The sequence below is a fragment of the Lissotriton vulgaris genome, chromosome 12, assembly GCF_964263255.1.
Source record: "Lissotriton vulgaris chromosome 12, aLisVul1.2, whole genome shotgun sequence".
NCBI classification, from domain to species: domain Eukaryota; kingdom Metazoa; phylum Chordata; class Amphibia; order Caudata; family Salamandridae; genus Lissotriton; species Lissotriton vulgaris.
Genome location: NC_141700.1, coordinates 731,642,268 through 731,664,747, shown reverse-complemented (window position 1 = coordinate 731,664,747; position 22,480 = coordinate 731,642,268). Strand labels below are relative to the sequence as shown.

General features: G+C 45.4%; 1 protein-coding gene across 1 annotated transcript in view; it reads left to right on the top strand.

The window, feature by feature from the left end:
- The window catches only part of LOC147678417 (transmembrane protein 272-like), an 81,883-nt gene that overhangs the window by 34,230 nt on the left and 25,173 nt on the right, over nucleotides 1–22,480 (top strand). The window contains exon 3 of the mRNA XM_086946009.1: nucleotides 19,169–19,219. Coding sequence (XP_086802135.1) covers nucleotides 19,169–19,219 — 51 coding nt within the window. The remainder of the gene's footprint in view (nucleotides 1–19,168; nucleotides 19,220–22,480) is intronic.

The window sequence follows — 22,480 nt, the reverse complement described above, 5'->3', positions numbered from 1 at the left end:
TGCACCAGTAACAAGTCATATAAATGATGCAGAGGGGGCGGTGCCGTGAGGGAGTTAGGCAGACATCCGCATTACTCAGGTATAGAGGTGCAAGGGTCCCTGGGGATCATTTCAGAGATGCACAGGATCAAAAGATGTCGGCTCCTGTTGGGGTGCATGTGAGTGACAAGTCCTAAAGAAGTAAATTCCCTGAGAATGATATCTGCAATGTGCAGTTGCTGGAGCAGTGAGGGTTGGGGAGAGATATTGGTGGTCGCAGGTAAAGATGTGACAGTGGTGAATATAAGTGATACCAAAGGGGATGATGGACGGAGCGTTTGAGCAAATCAAACACTCACCCCCAGTCAACTGATCTGGGTTTAATCCATCACCATTCTTTAGCTCACTCCACCACCCCAGTTCAAACATGGCCATATGCAAATCAGTCTGACCCTGTGCCTCATGGGAACAGTCCAGCCCGAACTGCCAAGCCATGTCTTTCCTGGACCGGAATCAAGCATCTTAGGACCGGTTTCTGGCAATCAGCCTTCTTCAGCCAGGATAGCTTGACTCCAGTGGTGTGGAGAGCATGGGACTCACGTCTGAGCATACCCATCCCACTCTGGGTGACAAATGCAACAAGCATTTGCAATGCAATAGGTCTCGCATTAGGAAAGTTTGAGCTATTGGTATTGTAAATGACAATTTTTTTATTTATGTGTTGGTTTTGAAAATAGCAAAATTAATAGCTTTGTCGTTTACAATGCCAATACTTTTAACTTTTGCAAATGTGACCCCCTATAAAATTTGTAATGCAACATGTTTTGTATTTACGTGACTTAGATGTATTGATATTACAAATAAAAATGGCTTTTAATTTTTTAAAATAATTAATACTTGAATAAAAGTGATTTTAATTTATAATGGCAATAGCTTAAACTTTTGTAAATAACTTTTGTGAATATTATGTTCAGTGTATTTTATTGTGATGAAAATCCAAGAACAGAAGTGCAATATTAACATCTTTTTGTGACATTTGTAATAAAGCTTGAAACATTGAGAGAACATATTTGAACCTGTTGTTGTTCAATGGTTGCACAGATTGATGCTGTGGTGGCGCTAAGTGATGTTGTGGTGGCAACGAGTGATGCTTTGGCGTTCAGTGATGCTGTAGGAGCGCATAGTGATGTTGTGGTGCCCCTGAGTGATTCTGTGGTGATGCAGAGTGAGGGCGATAGACATATAGATAGAGTGAGGGCCATAGATAGATAGAGGGGCTTAGATAGATAGATAGAGTGGGATAGATAGAGTGAGGGCGATAGATAGAGTGAGGGCGATAGATAGAGTGAGGGCGATAGATAGAGTGAGGGCGATAGATAGAGTGAGGGCGATAGATGGAGTGAGGGCGATAGATGGAGTGAGGGCGATAGATGGAGTGAGGGCGATAGATGGAGTGAGGGCGATAGATGGAGTGAGGGCGATAGATGGAGTGAGGGCGATAGATGGAGTGAGGGCGATAGATGGAGTGAGGGCGATAGATGGAGTGAGGGCGATGGATAGATGGAGTGAGGGCGATGGATAGATGGAGTGAGGGCGATGGATAGATGGAGTGAGGGCGATGGATAGATGGAGTGAGGGCGATGGATAGATGGAGTGAGGGCGATGGATAGATGGAGTGAGGGCGATGGATAGATGGAGTGAGGGCGATGGATAGATGGAGTGAGGGCGATGGAGTGAGGGCGATGGATAGATGGAGTGAGGGCGATGGATAGATGGAGTGAGGGCGATGGATAGATGGAGTGAGGGCGATGGATAGATGGAGTGAGGGCGATGGATAGATGGAGTGAGGGCGATGGATAGATGGAGTGAGGGCGATGGATTGATAGAGTGAGGGCGACCGAGACATAGTGTGGGGGGTTGTGTGTGTGTGTGTTTGGGGGTTGTGTGTGTGTGTGTTTGGGGGTTGTGTGTGTGTGTGTTTGGGGGTTGTGTGTGTTTGGGGGTTGTGTGTGTGTGTGTTTGGGGGTTGTGTGTGTGTGGGGGGGTTGTGTGTGTGTGTGTGGGGGGGTTGTGTGTGTGTGTGTGGGGGGGTTGTGTGTGTGTGGGGGGGGTTGTGTGTGTGTGTGGGGGGGGTTGTGTGTGGGGGGGGTTGTGTGTGTGTGTGGGGGGGGTTGTGTGTGTGTGTGGGGGGGGGTTGTGTGTGTGGGGGGGGTTGTGTGTGTGTGGGGGCGGATGTGTGTGTGTGTGGGGGGGTTGTGTGTGTGGGGGGGGGGGTTGTGTGGGGGTTGTGTGTGTGTGTGGGGGGGTTGTGTGTGTGTGTGGGGGGGGGTTGTGTGTGTGTGGGGGGGGGGGTTGTGTGTGTGGGGGGGGGTTGTGTGTGTGTGGGGGGGGGGGGTTGTGTGTGTGGGGGGGGTTGTGTGTGTGGGGGGGGTTGTGTGTGGGGGGGGGGGGGGTGTGTGGGGGGGTTGTGTGGGGGGTTGTGGCGGGGTTGTGTGTGTGTGTGGGGGGGGTTGTGTGTGGGGGGGGGGTTTGTGTGTGTGTGGGGGGGTTGTGTGTGGGGGGGTTGTGTGTGCGTGGGGGGGTTGTGTGTGGGGGGGGTTTGTGTGTGTGTGGGGGGTTGTGGGGGCTTGTGTGGGTGTGGGGGGGTTGTGTGTGCGGGTTGTGTGTGTGCGTGCAGGTTGTGTGTGCGTGGGGGTTGTGTGTGTGCGTGGGGGTTGTGTGTGTGCGTGGGGGTTGTGTGTGTGCGTGGGTTGTGTGTGTAGGGGGGTTGTGTTTGTGTGGGGTTGTGTTTGTGTGGGGTTGTGTGTTTGTGTGGGGTTGTGTGTTTGTGTGTGTGTGTGGGGGGTTGTGTGTGTGTGTGGGGTTGTGTGTGTGGGGGGGGGGTTGTGTTTGTGTGTGGGGTTGAATTATCATTTAACTTGCAACCAAGCAGCTTCTGTTCACATGCTTGAAAGCAGCAGTTACATAAATCGGGAGCTGCAGCATGCCCATGGCTTGCCAGTGCATGTTGCAAATGAAACTAAGCATAATGTGTCCCGTCACACCTTCTTATTTCAGAATACAGCAGTGCACGATGTTATAATTAATGCTGTTGTCTGAAAAATCATCCATCTAACAAAGAATTTGTGACCATAGATCGGTATAAAAAACTTTCATAAATAGATTGATTTGAACAAAAGATACAAACTGTAAGTTATGTGTTAGAACTACACAGCACTGTAATAAGACCGCTGGAGAGTCTCCTTGTCTGCTGTGTAGATGTTTTTAACCTGCAGGCCAAAGATGAGGGAAGTGGAGGAGCAAAAACGAGAGAGAAAGAATGGAAGAAGAAATGGCAGATGGAGCTTTAGTGTGACCCTTTCATTCCTCCTGTAGTAATGGTGCCCAACAGAATTCATGCAATCAGATTGCTCATCTGATGTGTGAGACGTGGGCAGAGAAGTCTGGTAGTCCGATATCCTTTACGCGCCCCTGGCTGTTGGAGCTAGTTTGAGAGCTTCAGGACACTAACTCCAGGAATTGAATCTGGTTACCTCTAATGTCCTGGGGCTGACTTACTATGTGAACTAAAAGCAGAGCACCAAGTCACCCCTTCAGCATTTGTCTCTCAAGGTAGTGAGGTGAGCAATCCAGGGCTTACTCTGGAGGAGTTGGTGGTTTCAGCAAATTACAAACTAGTTTTTAAAAAATCTATTAGTAAGCCAGTACTAAAAGTTCAATAGGAGAAAGTGCTTTATTCTACTTATAGCACACTACACTACAGTATTGAGATTTGCAAACCATTACAGGAAAAAGACTTGTAACACTTCGGGGTTTTTTTATTAGGTCTCGTGGCGTTCGACCGCGTGTCAGGGCGGTCTCGCCACAGAGACGTATAGTCAGCGACGCAGCTTTCCAGGAGACAGAAGCTGGCTGCGCGCATCTCCTCTGCCAGAAGGCGATTTGAGCGGGCCACGAGAACGCGGTCGCTGTGGCCAGCTCCTGTCTCCTGGAAAGCTGTAACACACAGCCACACCTCCCCCTGCTTACGCATGCACACACACAAGCGCACCTACAAACACACACGCACACACACATACAGAGACCCCCCGGCTCCCCCCCCGCACACATACACACACGCGCAATTCCATTGCAATGCGCGGTTACAGACACAGTGAACTTAGAACGGCATTGGCTTTTTTTTTCCCTTTCCAACTTTCAGTTTCCTTTACTTTCATTTTGGTTCCTCTCAAGCCGTCCCACACGTAACTGTCAACTCGTGCTTGCCCCTTTCTGTGCGGGTAGCGTCACACTGCCCCGCCCCCTAGTGCACGCGCCACTTCCTCTGGGTCTGTTGGTGGAACATGGCAGCGGTGTCGGCCTGGTTTTGGAACGAGCGCTTCTGGCTTCCTCAGAATGTAACCTGGGCAGCTCTGGCAGAGGTGGAAGGCGGGCCGCAGTACCCGCGGGCAGGGCATGTCATCTCCGTGCTTCCTCTGTCACTCGGGCTCTTCGTCGTGAGGCTACTCTTTGAGAGGTGAGTTTGATGGATGACTGGCGTAAGGGATGATCGGGGGGCAGCGTGGAAGACAGTGTTGCGGTAGGTGACGGGAGAGTTGCAGTGAAATGGTAACCCACAATTGTAACATGATTTGTGTTATGAGAGGAGGTTGACACTAGTGATGGCATACAGGAGGTTGTGTCGGGAAGTGGCACAGAGGCATGTGCTAACAAGTGTCATGGGTGTGGTATACAGTTGGAGGATGTGGGCTGTGACAGTGGGTGTGTGAGTTGGTGAATGATTGAAATGGCTTGTGGGGGTGATGACTGGAGATGAGACAGTTAAGTGCATGATAGACATGGACGTGTCAGAGTGACTGGTTTGGTTAACGGTAATGTCAATACAAAGATCCCTTGAATAGCACTTGTGTTGTCATATTGCATTAGTACATCATTTGCTGGCATTGTTATTGTATCTAAACACATTCTCAATTTGGCAGACATTGTGAAGTTTTGCGATTGCCATCCATTGTGATTGTTTGTTAGTGTTTGGTTGTGTCAGGTTAGTAAAGTGATCAGTGAGGCAGTTGATTAGGTGACACTTGTAAGGCGGTGGGCGTGTGACGAGTGATGGAGTGACAGTAGTTAGCTGAGCGGTGAAACGGATTGTTTTCAAATGGGGAGAGCGAGGTGATAGGTCAATGAGAAGCGTGGCTCAATGATTAGAGCGGCAGACCCTGACGCAGAAGTCTAGCCCAGGACCAGGGTTCAATTCCCCGCGTCGGCGGGTCTTGGGCTCAAAAAATTCCACGGACCTGATAATTATCGCCTCGGTGCCTATTTCAATCATGGAGTCCCACTCTGCAACTCTGGGCAATAGCTTGCTTAATCTCCACAACGGCCCCTACAACGCTAAGGATGCCTGGCCTCCACCTTGGGGGTGCCCAGGAGTGGACGCCTCACAGGGAAAGCCAGGATGGGTTCCACAGCGGTATTCGTACAAGCGCCTTGAGACCCTTGCGGGTGAGTAGTGCGCTATACAAGTATCAATTTACAATTTATTTAATATAAGTAGCGGTAACCTGGAATCATTCATTCTCTGATACTGCTTATACTAAGTGAGCTTCGTGTGGTCGAATTGCTGCGTGACCCCCTTCTACTCTTCTAGCGCAAACATCTGTTGTCCTTTCCGTTATTTTCACAGAGCTCTTTGCATTAGCCTTCTAATAACAGTCTCGAGCTTGAGAATCACGGGATACTGATACTACTGGTCCAGCGGGATGGTCATTCACAATGTTGTAATGCAAACTAAGTTGTCCCCCATTTTGCTGACTGCGGGCCATCCCCAGGGCTTAGTGCTCTGTTACTGCCTTTTCTACCTCTGCAGTTTCTTGCTATATAACACTATATTCTCGTTTGACACATCAAACTGCATTTTCACCAACATTTCTGCTTCATTGCTTTTCACCGGAGAATGATTTTACACTTTTAATTATGAAATGTTTCCTTCTTTCCCAACACTCCCCCTTTATTTGCACCCCATCTTTTATATCTAGTGACAAGGCGTGTGGGGCATTTCTCTTTTCATTCTAGTCTTTAGCCCCCTTCAGTTTACGTGATTATCGTTCCGTTTCCATAAGTCTTTACTGATCTTGTACATGATATTTCCCTTTCTGAATACAGATCTCCGTTTCTATCTGAACATTTTCCACAGTCTGTCTCCTTAGTGTTCACACCAATCTCACAGAAATACCCAACCTCCAGCATCCTCTCTATGCCTACATTTTTTATTGTTTGATTATTTAAAATCTTCATAATAAGGGTCAATAAAAATGGCGCGTTGATGGTGATCATTTAAAATGTCAATAAAACCTGTGTTGTACACAATCAGCAGCAATTTAGAGGCTTTAATACATCAAAGGACAGGTTAAAATAGGAACCATTGGCTAAGAGTCCTAGTGAAAGGGGCAGGGTGGTTTCAAATTTTGTTTTTATTATGCATAGTTTATGAAAACCATTGCACAGGTATGTGTGGTCTGTAAAAAAAAATGTTAATACACATGATAAAAGTGTTGTGCAGTGCTTGCATACGAATGTGCAAAAAGGCTAATAAAACCATTCGATGAGTGCCATTAAAATGTAACCATGAAAACAAGAGCCCCAAGTATGCCCTTCAGTACTGTATAGCTGTGATGATAATGGTTAGTGTGGCCTGCGATGTGCATCTATTTGTATAAGACAGTAGTGCCAAACAGCCACAGCGCAAGATGCGAAAAGTGCGTACATATCAGGAGAAGACTCCTGATAACTAAGCGTCAGGACGAAACGGAAGTCCCGCCCCACGGTAGTTTTCGTCACACGCACGTCTTCGTTTTTTTTTCGTCTTGCACTTGTTCAATGAAGTTTGAGTTTAATTTTCAGATGAGACATGGTCTTGAATAATAACAGCTGTGAGCCCGTGCCTGAGGTGCATCCAGAGCTGTGTGAATAATAACTGCGTCCGCCCCGTGCGTGAGGTGCATCATCCGCATTGCTCAGGTCACCCAAATTCCTGCACTTTCTACCACACTGCTTTCAAGAACAGCATACTCTTGTACACACTCTCACTGCTCACCAATTCAAAGTTTGCTAAAAATTTTATGCAACGCATTGTCATACACAATGCCAATAACTCAAACTTTAATGCTGCGAGACCTATTGCATTGTAAATGCTTGGCGATTCAGCTTCTGGCTATGATCCAAGGGTTTAGTCCTTTAGTTCTCTTACACCGGCTGTACCTTTATCGTTATTGCAGATGTCAAAGGGCAGGACCGTATGTGCATATGGACAGTCTCACTTTGCTATCGGCTTTGGTGGGCCCATTTCCTTGATTTCCATGCAAAGGCTCAGTTAGCAGAGCAGGTGCACAGCTGCTGCGGCAGCCTGGTCGCATCTTCTTAAGCTGCCATATTACTTGGATTACATACCGGTAGTAATCTTCATTACTCCGATTCTCTCTTCTTTGTCCCAGTAGTTGCACCTTGAGGTTTACATCTGGAATCCCCCTAAGGCACAATCTACCAAGCTGTTTTCTCTCTTTACTAAAACAAAACTAAGCTCCTCCCATAAATACCTCCCTGTCCTATCACACTTCATGTACACCGAGGGAGGAACTAAAGGCAGAACATGGCTAGACACTGCACATGCAAATCGGTCTTATCACAACAACTTCAGGAATGCATTGAACGAACCAAGAAAGATACATTGTGTATTTAGCAGACTTCATTCATGCACCATTTTCAACATCAGCCCAAAATATGAAATACAAACTGTTCATTGTCCACCACAACTGCTTACGCATTCTGCTACACAGATACCATGTACACACCTATGACATATGTGACACACAACCGTAAGCTGCGAAGGAACCCTGTACTGGGCACTGGCAGACCAATAAAAAGGGTAGGCTAGTACAGCATATTAACGCAAGTGTCTGCCCAGTGAGAAGCACTGCCTCTCCCTGGCACAGCCCAGTGAGCTGATTGTAGTCGCACTCGATTAACGAGGATGTGCATGAACCCCGCTACAGCATAAACTGGGCCATCCATGTGCACGCTTCATGTTGTGTACACAGAGGCAAAAGGAAATGTATCACAAACTCCAGAGGCTTGGTCGTTGCGCACTCTGAGCCATGGAGGGACATTTGCCTCCCAACACTGGCCTTTCACATCGAGGTGGCCAACTGGCCGTCAGCCTGACTGCTGAAGTCTTACTCTGTCAGCACCTTCATATTCCATGTCAATTTACAAATTCCATTTTTAAGTTAAAAAACAAACTAAAACTAAGAATCCAAGCAATTGAATGCATTAGTCAGTTCAGCATAACTTTAAAGAGAAAATGACAGGGGTATGTAAATTGATCGGTGCAAATAAAAGAAGGTTACAATTCATGTAAAAATCTTAATACAAAATGTAAAATAACCAGTTAATATAATATCAAGGAGGTGTAGAGACTTCTTTTTGCACTGGATTCAGGGAGAAGGAGCGTCTAGCACTAGCATTAACAAACAATGTAATAGGTATGTTTAATCAAAAAGCTTCATTCATGTATACAGGCCGTGAGACGGTGTATCTTGGTTCTCCACCTTGTTAAACACGTGACCGCCTCATCATTTGGTTTCTTTTCTCGTATGCTTTCCTCCAACAGGAGGAAAAACCACTGGTTATTACAGTAGTGATCTTTGATGAAAACATGGAAGTGCTCAAGGCGAGTTAAAAAAGGGAAACTTTGCATTACCTGAAGTGTACCTTTATTCAGTTCGGAATGGAGGCAAGTAAAAACAGTATTGTGCGTGAGAAGACAAATTATTCATCTAACGCACTGAATTGTCCATGTGAATGGTTGACTTGTTTCAGCCCCATAAAATTGCCCTCACTGGTCAGGGGGACTTCTTCAGGACCTTAAAATGTGGAGGCTGCGAGTTGTCACAGCATGGGTGAGTGCTACATTGGCTCACCTAATTAGATAAAGGTCATAAAGTACCTTGAGTCCTTAATTACAGACTTCCTCAGGGTGCCGGTGGGCGTAGTGACCTGCTGGCTTGAATGTGCAACGCGACTTCTGCTCACTCTCCTCTCGGTGCCCCAGCTCAATGTAGTAGGTAACCATAAATTTGAGCCTGTTGTTGTCATGTGAATAGGGTATACAAAAGTTTTATCTAATCTATGGTTATAACAAACAGCGTACCACCATGCTTGATAGGATAATTTGGTAAAATCTTTACAATGTTTGGTTATTTGTTGAAGAGCAACTGTTAACAATACATCTATTATCTGTGTATTGGAATCACAATCTGCCCAGATAGGGGATAAGCTTCCCAAAAACACATGAGAAGTAGAACAAGCATTTGCAATTCAATAGGTCTCACATTTACGCAAGTTTAAGCCATTGGCATTGTAAAAGACAATCCATATTATTTTAGTTTTTAAAACCTAAATTAAAGGGATTGTCATTTACAATGCCAATACCTTAAACTCGTGTAAATGAGACCTATTGCATTGCAAGTGCTTGTTTTCTAAAGGTAAAAGGCCAGGGCTTCCATGTCCTTACATAGAGACCATGATCTTGGTCAACGACCTCAATGTTAGGACGTCTGTATTTCCTCTATACCAGATTTGTCCACCTTGCCCCCTCAGTATACATAGTAGTGTGATTGCCTGATATGCCCCCACCCCCCACATCTGAGTAGAAGACCAATCAGAATCTCTGAGGGTTCTTTTGTGGCCATTGCATCTTTAGTTTCAATCAGGAATCAGAATTCCAAATTCATGCCTCATAAGATCCAGTCACAGTATTCCATCTATCAGAGCCTGAAAGGTAACAATGACCTGACAGTGGCCTGGGCCTCGATTGATAAGAGGTAGCCTATATGTGAGCTCTGGAGGCCTGTCCCTTTCGATCAGTTAACAATATGGGTTTGGCGGCTTGTCCCTTTCGATCAGCTAACAATATGGGTTTGGTGGCCTATCCTTTTCGATCAACTAACAATATGGCCAGGGCTTGAAGTGGGACGGGCCCTGCCGGTGCTCAGCAACTGCAGTTCTAAAAAGCAGGTGCTGAGACTGGTCTCTATCTGGCTGCCAGGGTGAAAAACAAATCGTAACTCTGCAGTAGCACCACCCTTCATTGCCTTTGATGTTACTTCAAAGAGACTTGCTAGAGTACTTTCACAGTCTTATTTTAGAATGAAAGAATTTTCAATATTATGTACAATGAAGACCTCGTTTTTGCTTATGCCTCTTATGCAAATAAGAACCTGGATGCAATGACGGCAGCAGCAAAATACCAGTCGGGTGGCACACTATGTTAAGCACAGAATTTTAGCTTACATGTTTTCAAACCACACTCTTAATTATCAACCACGCCCCTGCGAGAGACCCCCCCTCCCCCAACCCCCAGTTTTTTCGTCCCACTTAAACCGCTTAATATAGCACTGGTGGCTTGTCCCTTTTGATCAGCTCGAAGTATGTCCCCTAGCCTGACCGGAAATAAATATGCCACAGGGAAGGTAAGCAGTCATGCAACAATCACCAAAGGCCCCTCACTAGTCACACGGACTACCAAATTGTGTTATTCTGAACAAATGGATAGAAAGACAACAATGCCAATCTAAACAACAAGCATTTATCGTAGTGACAGACAATCGTTCCCCCATGTCGGCCCATTTGTGATTCTCTCTGAAGAACAATACATTTGACAAGAAGTTTGTGCTTGTGGAAATACCTCATGCTTTGCGTATGGTATTCTTGAAAGACAAAGCTTGCGCCCTGGTGTCTGAACCATTGACATATTTAACTCCTAACGAGCTTTTGACGAGATCCTTTCCATGCACAAGTTATCGGTACCCGAATAGCGCCGCATTTATCCCTTTTATCTAGTATAATCAGGCAAAGCCTGCTGGGATTGCAGACATCCGTCTGACAAGACCCAGCGTGGCTAAAAGATGCTACAGCAGCTGCTGACAAAAACAAACAACAAACATCACCGCTGCAATAGTCCCCGGATGTCCGGGTCTTCCTTAGAGCTGCTATATCTTAGCACTGGGTGGGCTGGAATTTGTGGCAGATGCTATTGATGCCATTCAGGCCAGAGTGACCTTACCGTGACATGCTTTTACAGCCTCCTATGTGGCTCAAACTCCACCTTGAAAGCCATAAGACATGCTTTATCTCGCCCGTCCAGGATTGCTTCAACTGAATATCAGCACCAGTCCCTTGTTTGCATGCACTTTAAACAAGCTGAAAGAGACACTGTGATTGTGCGTGCACATTGGCTGTCCAGACGCAAGCTGAAAGACACGATGTGCGCGTGCCCATGTGCTGTCCAGGCACGCACATGTTTTGTCCCCTTCGCGCACCAAACCGCCAACAATAGTTTTGCCAAGGCGACGCAGCGCATGCGCTGCTTTTGCTAGGCAAGACCTAAAAAGAACATCTGGAATAAAACCTTGGATTCATTTGAGACCATACATTTTCCCAAAAATTATGAACAGGCGGGCATGTAAAAAGTAAGTGGTATAGATCTGCATGTGGAGAAGAACATGTCCAACAGGCATCTGAGAGCTCAGCGTGTCTTGCATTTAAAGTACCCGGGGATAACAGAAGTTTATTGTGTATATATAAAAGTGTCTGTGTGGTGGTCGCTGCTCTAGAGGATTCCCTCATTTTAGTCAATATTTTGTTCCATATTGCTGTGGACCAACAAACCTCTAAAAGAAATTTCCCAAGAAGGCTCCCTCTTAGTTTTCCCTCGTGTATTACAGGAAGTATGTGAATTATAAATAAGAAGCTTTGTGGTTAATGCGTAAAAGAATGTGTAATTTGTTGACCTGAGAGGAAGTAGGATCAGTAGGAGGGTTTGGGAGTATGTATTGGGTTTGAGCATTTAAAATGGCTTGTTTCAGGAGGTGGTATTTAGGTTGGAAAGATGTAGGTAGGCCAAAGAGTCTACTAGCTTGCGAGAAAGACATAATCTCATCTTGTATATACAGTTGCTGTATCACATCTTGTACATACAGTTGCTGTACCCAGATAAAACCTCTTTGCCTCCATGATTTCCAAAATAAAGGCCTGGCCTGTATCAATATCATGTTATTATGCCATATTGTGGATCTGGAGAGAGAAGTCCAATCCATAGAATCTAGCGGAGAGTTAGGCATCAACATGTTTAATGGGTGTTTAAGTAATGGAGTAGATAAAGATTGTGGTTTGTGAGAGAAAGGTAAATATTCTTGAAAGGAGAGCTAAAAAATGGTTCAAGTTCAGCCCAAAGAGGACAACCCACGAGAGACTCGGAGAGCCATCTTGACGCTTGACAAAGTAAAAAAGATTTGTGGTATGTAGGGAATTCGGGGAAATTAACACCACCTTCTGACTTTGGAGGAGTCCATTTTGATAAAGACATACACCATGTTTTTATTACTCCATAGAAAAGGGGATCATATAGAGTTTATTTTCTTTTAAAAATTCAGGGGAATAGAAACTGGAATATTGGAAATTATATTGAGATTTATAGCGGACAACATCATCTTTATGGTGTCTAAACGGCCCCACCAAGATGGGCATAAAGGTTGCCATCTACTGGTCCAAGAGGATATTCTCTGTGTACAATTTTCCATCCAACGTGAAATTGTACCTGAAATAGAAGGGTTAAACTGTAAGCCTCAATACTTAATATGTTGAGGGCTTCATGTGAAGTTGGAGATAACAAAATCGTCTTAGAAATTATATTTTGTTAAAGGTAAGATTTCACATTGACCTTTAATTAATTTATATCCAGAGACCGCTGCAAGGGAATAAACTTTTTGTAGGAATGCGGAGAGAGGGGTCTATGGTTGTGAAATAAATAATACATCATCAGCGTAAGCTGCCAATTTAATTTGAGTATCTTTTTAAAGTCCAATCCATGAATATATTTATATTGACTGATTCTTGATAATAAAAAAGGGTCTAAGGCTATGTTGAAAAGGAATGGGGACAGTGGACAACCATGTCGCACACCTGTACCTAAATTAAAGTAAGAAGATGTACCACCGTTTGCACACACTGCTGCTTGTGGATTAGAGTAAAACATTGTTATTAAAGAAATCATTTTAGGACCAAAGCCAAACCACTTAAGTGTGGGAAATAGGTAAAGCCATTCCACTCTATCAAACGCTTTTCATGCACCTAAGGCTATTGCTGCCAAGGAGTGTGAGACATGGAAGGCTTTGGACAGGATGTCAAAAAATAGACTAGTATTTTCTGTAATAAGGAGACCCTAAACAAAACCAGATTGTTCCATTCCTAATAAATCCGGCAAATAGGATTCCAGGGTTAATTTACAAATTCCTTTTGAAGAGTTCAGGAGGCATTTTATAACTTGCTTATTTAATAGCTACTTCCCTAACGCTATAACCAATTAGTTGTGTGAGGGCACTGTATGCCTTTAGGTACTCCAAGACAACCAACAGCAGTGTTTGATGGGAGAAGTTGAGATGAAAGAGACTTTGCAAATCATCCCAAATATAGAGATTAGTAAAGTTTCTCAGTTTGGTAAATTCTCATCTGTTACCTTTAATACAGAGTGTCTCTTTCTGACTTGTAAAGATATAAACAAGTGTTCCCTGGGATTCAATTTCAAACAAATAACAATCAATCTAAAGCAATCAGTGGTTCAGAAATGTACCGCAATCTTCCAGAGGAAAACATGGGTCCATGTGTGTTTGAAAAAAAAAAATAAAGAAATTATAATAAACTACAATTGAGTTGTAGATCCAATACCAGACAATATAGGCGTGTGGGCGGATTTGCTAGTGGAGCAGAGTGTATGTTGCATTAATGTGTTCAAGAAATCCCCAAAACCACCAAAGCAAAGGAGCGAACAGGTCTTCTGGGTAATCAATGGTTTCAGACACTAGCTGCCTCAGAAGGAAAGGGTACATTTAATTAAATTAGATATATTCAGTCCCAGCAGAGGTGATCTTTCTGACTGTAAATACATTGTTTTGCCATTTTGTCTGCTCAGAGTGACTCCAGCCGGATGTACGGCTTTACGACGCGTACTTTTACAACGCGTGCCGTTACAACGCGTTTTTTTTTTAAGGTCTCTCCTAGACGAAAGCAAAAGCGAAGCTTTTGCAGTCTAGGGCGAGACAACTTATGTTGTTACTTTTGGGGGAATGTGGACAGCAGAGTTCCACGGGAGCGCGCACGTCGCCGTGCCTCATATTCCCATTCGCAAACAAAGCCACACTCACGCATGCGCACATACACAGGCACACACACACTGCATACACACACGCACCCCCCTTAAACAGACACACGCACACACAGACACACTCAAACAGACACACGCGTGTACACCCCCACCCTCAACCCCACTCACCGGGCTCCTCTCACGCATGTTCGCCCCTTTCCGACGTTGTTCACGACAGGAGCTGCCGGACCTGGTAGTGTGGGGGCTGCCCGTCGATGTTCTTCACGACAGGAGCTGTCGGACCTAGTAGAGCGGGGGCTGCCTGCGCATGCGCGGCATTTCTAACCTGGGCCGGGGCTCTCAGAATGAAAGTTAGAAATGCCGCGCATGCGCGGGCATCCCGTACCATGGCTTGCGCGCCCTTTAAGGAGGTGATACTAGTCGCTGCAGCAGTCTCACCTGAACCGGTCGGGACGCCGGTATCCTGCAGGGAATATTCTAAGTGAAAAGCTGCGGGGTGGGGGGCCGCAGCACACAAAGCGGGTGCGACGGAAAGATGCTCTTAAGAGGCCGGTAGCTGCAGTAGGAAAGGAAGGCGAAAATGACACGCCTGTGAGGCCAGTACAGGCCGGGTGGGCTGCAAAGCAGCACACTGCCCGCACAAGTTAACGGGCATGCCGCCATCCAATCGTACGGCTGTGTGTCGTCTTCCGGGATCCCTCAACCAATAATAAATTGGCAGACCTCTCTCAGCCAATCCACAACAACCGTGTAGTTTAAGAGCATTGTTGTCCAATGAACAGTTGACAATAGCCTTCCAGCCAGTCACATGACAAAAGTTCAACAAACCAATCCCTGATTGTCAGAGTACTGACCTATCTAAACCGGATATGTTTTCTTACACCTGATTGAGTGTTTATGGTTGGAGCCGCTGGTTTGGTCCTCGTGCGCAGTGAATACAGTGTTTACCATTGATAAAGCGCAAACTTGGTAGGACTTGCACGTTCAATGCTTGTTAATTAAGAAACTGGGCATTCTTTGTTTCCAAGAGATGGCACCTGTGATAATAACCTTAAGGGGGGGAAAGCAGAAAAAACAAGCATGTTTGTTACTTGTGGTGATGCGTTCTGCCAATGTAATTGTGTTGGAGCAAGTCGGAATAAGAACACTGCTTCGAGAAGATTATATAAACACCATTAATCGACTCACTTTGGGTGAATATAACGTTTCCCTTAATTCGATGACCTCTGTACCTCAAGGCTTTTGGTTTTTATCTTCAGTTTGTGCTCTAGTTCCTTTGCTGCTTCTGTATTCTAGAAGACTCGTCAACATCCGTTCTCGTTGATGGAAACCTTTTGAAAGGGGGCATGTGGCCTTACAGAGTTAAGATCAGCGGTAGAAGTGGAGGGGGATCGGTGGGCACGGCGTGCCCCTACTTCTAAAAATATTTTCAGCCCGTTCCCCCTACTTCTTTCTTTGAAATAAGCATCTCGGGACGGAGAGAATAGTCCTACTAAAAACGATAATTTTTCTTTCAGCTTCCAGGGGCGGCTCGCACTTCTCTGTTGACCTCCAGAGGCTGCAGCAGCCCCTCCCTGACCTCGCACAGACCGAGGGCAGGCCCATTGTCATTCTGATTGAGGCTGATTATCCCCTTTGGAATGACAATGCGCCCGCCCGCTGCCTGCCTTTAGCATATGCCAGCGAGATCTGCATGAGGTGTCTCTGGTATCTGGGTGCAGGCCATGGCTCGTTGTGCAACAAATATACAAGATGGGTCCGCAATGTGTAATCAAAACTTTAAAACAATCCCGCTGGGGGGTGAGAGGTGCGCTGTGGGCAGTGTAATCTGCTGTTTGGAAAACACAACCCTGACGTCCACGACGCGGAGGAGGTGAGGAAAAGCATTACATCCGATCAAGCTATTTTTTATAGACAGTATACTTGTAAAAACACTTGTGGCTGTCAAAGTCGTGCCCGAAGGTGCTTGCTTCTTCTAATACGTTTTATGGAATATATATTTTGCTTAGTGCTCTAAGCTGTGTTTTTATAAGTGTGTTTTGCTGCTCGGTACGTGATGTATTAAAGGGGAAATCCGGCGAATATTACATTAGTCTCAACACCCAGCAGACGTAATTGAACAAGGGAACATCGTGGGATGCCTATTGTTGGGGATTGTTCGAAATACAGGTCTTGATAAAGAGAACGGGGTTTTCCTTTAAACTACCAGACCCCTTTAACTGGAGGACAACGTGATCTTAAGCCCTCCTCTGCTATCCTGTGGCCTTTAAGGTGTGAGGCTCTGCTCAGAGGAGAAGCCAGAAAATCAAAATGCCCCAAACTTTAAACTACACTTATAATGGCAAGCAGCACGTGATGTGAGTGTGCTTTGCACTCCCTAAAAGAGAGGCCTCCACTGCTCCATCCAACCAAGGGAGTAGTCAGAAAATTAGAATGCCCCCCATTTTGCAGTAAACCTCTGATGCACACCAAGCAAAATAAGTAAATGTGCCCATCTTCCACTCGAAGAAGTGACGGGGACAAGAGAAGTGACGGGACAGGAGAAGGAGAAGTGAAGTGAAGGGACAGGGGAAGGAGAAGTGACGGGGACAGGAGAAGGAGAAGTGACAGGGGCAGGGACAGTGAACGGGGCAGAAGTGAAGGGACAGGAGAAGTGAAGGGACAGGAGAAGTGAAGGGACAGGAGAAGTGAAGGGACAGGAGAAGTGAAGGGACAGTAAAAGTGAAGGGACAGGAGAAGGAGAAGTGAGGGGACAGGAGAAGGAGAAGTGACGGGACAGGAGATGGAGAAGTGACGGGGCAGGAGAAGTGACGGGGACAGGAGAAGTGACGGGGACAGGAGAAGTGACGGGGCAGGAGAAGTGACGGGACAGGAGAAGGAGAAGTGACGGGACAGGAGAAGGAGAAGTGACGGGACAGGAGAAGGAGAAGTGACGGGACAGGAGATGGAGAAGTGACGGGACAGGAGAAGTGACGGGGGCAGGAGAAGTGACGGGGGCAGGAGCGGTGACGGGGGCAGGAGGAGGGAGGGGGCAGGACTGTTCCCATTGGGCTCAGAATCTAGACTGATTTGCATATGGCTGGGTCCAAACTGGAATGGCATGGTGAGAAAAGAAACAATGGATTTAGGCCCAGATCTCTGTACTGGGGTGAATGTATGATAATGTTCTGCATTCAGTTGTTCTTTTTGCTATATTATGATTGAGCAGCTAGCTGGCGACATGAATATGAAGGAGCCTTTGTGGGTTTCCGTGAGTCTGGATTCTCCTGAAGAGTCCCTTTCTCTTCTGAGTCCTGCTTAACACATGTGTACAGGAGGAGCCCTGTATTCATGACCTCAATGTTTGAGACAAAAAATAATCATGGATTTCTGAACATTGAGTAAAAGCATTAGGGTAACATGTTGTTCCTGCTTATATTTCACACGCTTTACATAAACCTGTATTCCCTATGACTGTTTGCTTTTTCCTGAATTAAACCTCAAACATGTTTATCCATTGTTTTAATTAAATAACGTTCTAAGCTGTAACTGGTCAGTGAAATGCTAAACGTACTAAAAATTGGTATGTTTTGCTATTTCTAGCCACGCCCCTGACTCCGCCCACTGATTCAATCTTCGGTTATTCCCGCCCCCTGATTCTCCGCCCACAGTTCCCCTACTTTTCTTTCCCCGCTTCGACCACTGGTTAAGATTCACTTCCTGCCCTGTCCTTACTAGCATTTTATTTGAATGCCGTCATCAGCGGCGCCTTCAGAGCAGCGAAACAAAAGACTTAGCAGTTTGATTAATGTCTGAGCCGGAGGAGGTTTCCTTAAAATTGGAGCCAAGTCATGAAATCAGTAGATGGAAGCAACCGACTCCGAAGAGAACAAGCATTTGCAATGCAATAGGTCTCGCATTTACGCGTTTGAGCTATTGGTATTGTAAATGACAATGCCTTTTATTTATGAAAAATAAAGCATAAATAAAAGCATTGCCATTTACAATGCCAGTAGCTCAAACTCGCTTAAATGCGAGACCTATTGCATTGAAAATGCTTGTCAATGCAAGTCGTTACCACGACTTGCGTTAGAGGGGGTGCGGACTTAGGAATTTTTTAATTTACTATTCCAACACCAGCCTACGTACAGTAGGGAAGGTGTTGGATAGTAAATTAAAAAATTCCTTGTCCTGCAGCGCCCTCCAGCGCAAGACTGTGTTGTAACGGCACGGCGGTGTAACAGCCGCGTCGTAAAGGCTGTTCCCCCTCCAGCCCACTGGCTCCTGCAACAAGAGTAAATGTAACAATAACATCACCTCTAGATGAGCAATGATGCAGCTCGTAAGTGAACCATAGGTTATTCCTCTAGTTGCCTTGCTTAAATGACGTTTAATCTGATTACATAGCCTAGAGCTTGGGCACTGTTCATTGCATGATAAACCAGGGCGTGAATATGAAGGGTGCCTGCAACCCGGGTAATGACAACGTTATAATTCCCCCTGTTTAAGCAGGAGGAGTATTCCACTCATGGATGTGAATAAAGGGGTAGCTGCTGCTACCCGTCTCACTGTATCCTGGCCTTTGGTCCCCTTTGTGCTACCTAAGCAAACCCTGGTCTCTGGAACAAAATGTAGGATCAAAAAGTAAATTGAGCTGCAAGGAGCAGTGACTTTTTTCTAACTTTCCCTCCTTGCCTTCCCCTAACCCTCAGCAGCTAATCGGGGGTGGGCGGTATTGTAGGGCTGAGGGTAAGCACTGTGATGTCATTGGGTTTGAAGGGTGCGTGACGTCACTCCTGCTACCACTGGCATTTTGGTGAATGTACATAATGGCGGGCATGGGTTGGGGAATGAGTTGTTGTTCGGGATAAGGGGGTGGGCTGGGTTTCCTTAGGTGGGATTGCAGTACAGAGCAGGCCTTAGGGGCTTATCAGAGCATGGATGTTGCCCCCAGACCTAACTTTCTTTAACCTGATTTTCTCTTCTCCTTTGTAGTGTCTGGGACAGTCATCACAGCAGTGATGTCCATTGCAAGCATCACTGTCGGTGAGTTGGTCCTGCCTTGTGCTGCCCTGGTAATGTGTAGGCTGAACCTGCTGCATGTGTTGAGTTACACTCTAGAGTGGTTTAGGATGTTGTAGAAGGGTAAACCTGATTTGTCTGCCTTTGACTAGAGGAATCCAACTGAATTCTAGGCTGCATGGTGCCCTGATGTACTTGGTCCAGGATTTATTTTTCGTTTTATTTGTCAACAGTCCCCTCATAAAGCTGGGAGCTCATCGCCACCAGTTGTATCTGGCCATTATTCTACCAGCATAGCCACTAGTTTAATGTTGAGACTATTAAAAACAAATCGTCAAAATAAGCAAAAATGTCTTTTTTCCTTTTGAATCTTTAACCTAACACAGCAGATAAATAGAGACTTCATTCAAAGGTATTTTAGCACTGCCTAAACTATTCCTAAATGATTGTTAAAGCACCTAGAGGCAGAATTACCATGATATAAAGTAATAGAGGATTTTGCTAATATTCCCTTGAGGTATGCGCTCCTGACTGTTTCAAAATCTGAAGACACAAAAATTGGCCGTTCTTCTCTGAAAAATGTCAATCCTAGCTCGACCTGTACTAATGGCTCCAGACCTCTCTTGCCCCAGGAGACGAACCATGATAAACACTACTCTGATTTAGGGGGCTTTACACCTTGTAAACATGCTGGGGAAGGAAATGTGTCGCAAGGAAGCAAGACCTTGGCCCATTTTTGGTGCACGCTTCTTCAGCCATGAAACCATGGAACTCCCAGCTCAATGTGCCATCTACCCAGCTATCAATCACACCATCACAAGCATATTAACTATCACTGCTTCAAGGTACCAGTGGCCATACGTACTCCCTGGCTCACCTGCTGCTTGCATTATAAACCTCCATTCCCTCAAAGACCGTCCCAAATCAGACTAGAGTTGCATTTATTGTTGAAGTGCAGTTTTTGTGTGAATTCCATACCACACCCAGAAAACCACAGAATAAAGTCGGTAAAATAATACATGCACCAATATGAAACAAACCGCCTTCTGGAGGCGCGTCGCTGCACAATGCTGTCCACAGTTCTAAACCAGGATCCTGGTTGTTCAAGTATAATAAGCCATTACTAAATAATGTGTTACTATGTTCTAACCATGCTGGCTTCTATCCCATATGATTCCCTTCTGAACAATAGGAAACTGAATTAAATGCAAATTCAGCAGGTCACTTTTCCTCCAGCCATTGAGAATTCAAGAACCATAGAGCATGCCCACATATGTGGGTGTGGGTGGGTGTGGGTGGGTGTGTGTGTGTGTGTGTGTGTGTGTGTGTGTGTGTATGTGTGTGTGTGTGTATGTATGTGTGTATATATATATATATATATTTATGCCCATTTCCTGCTCAACGGTCTCTTGTCCTCTGTTGATTGCTCAGCATTTGAAAAATAATAATTTGTGTCTGTTTTCTAAATTTGTGTTGAAAGTATTGAAATGAAACCGACTTAAAGCAGGTCGTGCCTGTTTACATTCATCATTTCAAGCATTAGGTACCTGCCTGTATTTGGGCACTGTTTACATCAGCACCATCACTGGCCATTAGAGGAGGGAAGAATGAACAGGTGGTGAGAGGGATGAGGGTGTCCCAAGGTGTACAGATCAGTGTACATTTGAAGTCCCTATAATGTCATTTCACTCCTCACTCTTTAAGTAAGTGAGTGACGGTGCAAGAGGGGCAATGCATAAGGAGTGACGGATTAGGAGTGAGGATTCAGGGGTATGGAGGCAGGGATGAGCAATTAAGAATAGGTGAGGGCTGAAGTGTGAGTGAGAGATGGTAAATGAGTGAGGAATGAGGGTTTAGAAGTGAGGAATGATGTGGAAGGGATAAAGGATGATGATGATGATGAGTGAGGGATAAATGGAGGTAGAAGAGTCTGGGTTGATGAGGAAAGGAAGATGATCTATTTCACAAACGTAGATGATGTACAGCGGCCCATGACACAGCAGAACATGATAGCCTTCTCAATCATCTCTGAGGTTGGACAGGAGCAGCGGTCCAGGATCTTCACTGAACTGGGCAGCTTCATTTCTTTAAAAGCATTACCAATGGACAGGGCTTAGCGCAAACCGAACCATCCTGATAACTTACAGGTGATACCAACTTCTGCCTCCAACGAGAGGTCAGATCCAGAAATTGGGGCAAAATCCCAGAGCGATTGGATCACATCGAGCATCAGAGGAAATCTTCCTCTGCCTCAGTGTGTCCAAAATGGAAATGTGTGGGTAAAACCGCACCTCAGCGGCCCTTCGCCGCATACTTTGGTTGTAGCCTCCGCAGCGGTCCTGAGTGTGGTATATGATTTCAAGCTTTCCTTCACCTAATGATGCTCCTGCAGGGTCAACCCTTCCTCCAGGCCTCACACACACTGGAGCTGAACAGACCCTTAACTGTGCAGCGATAAAACATAAGGTCAGGCATGTCTGGCCAAAAACACTTTCAGAAACAAATGCATGCAAGACTGGCCCTAAATTTCTACACTGCTTACCTGTGGACCACAACATTCAAGAACAAATGCATCATCACTAAATGCTTTAATCCTGGCTAAAGTCTACAGTCCGGCATGCACAGAGAGTAGCTGTAGAGTCTGGAACTGTACGGCACAAAATTACGTACTTTTCACCAAGAGATTTAGATATTTTTCATCCACCAGAGTGAACGAGGAGACATAACTGGAAACAGATTGGTTTGCCATCAGCCTTAAGCTTCCCAGGGTAATACTTGTGTACTATAAAGCCATTCACATTTACCTTAAACCTCATAAAAATCGGTGTTCTAGCTCTAAAAAAACAAGACAAATGATTCCAATTAGACTCGAGTCAAACACTGTAAGTTTGTACAAACGATATATGTTCCTGTTTGACTATTTTTCCTGTTAGGAGATGATCCCTTATTCTGCGGACGACTGCTTGCACTTCACCTCAAATTATTCCAAAACGTGCTTAGGAGGTTATTTAGGTCGCAAAATGAGTCTTAAACACATAATGAAGGGATACACATCAGGCTGAAGAATGTGATAGAGCAGAATAGTATCTGACCTGTTGCTTGTTTTTACGGTACAATATTGCGCTACTAGTAGTAGATGCAAGTCATGGTTGTTCATGAGGAAGCATCTCTGAAGCACCTTTCTAAGTGGTACCCCAGAACAATTTTGCGAGTAAGGGCAAACTGAAATTCCTGTATCCAAAAACAAAACACAAAGGAACAGGTGGGTACTTGGGATTAAAATGA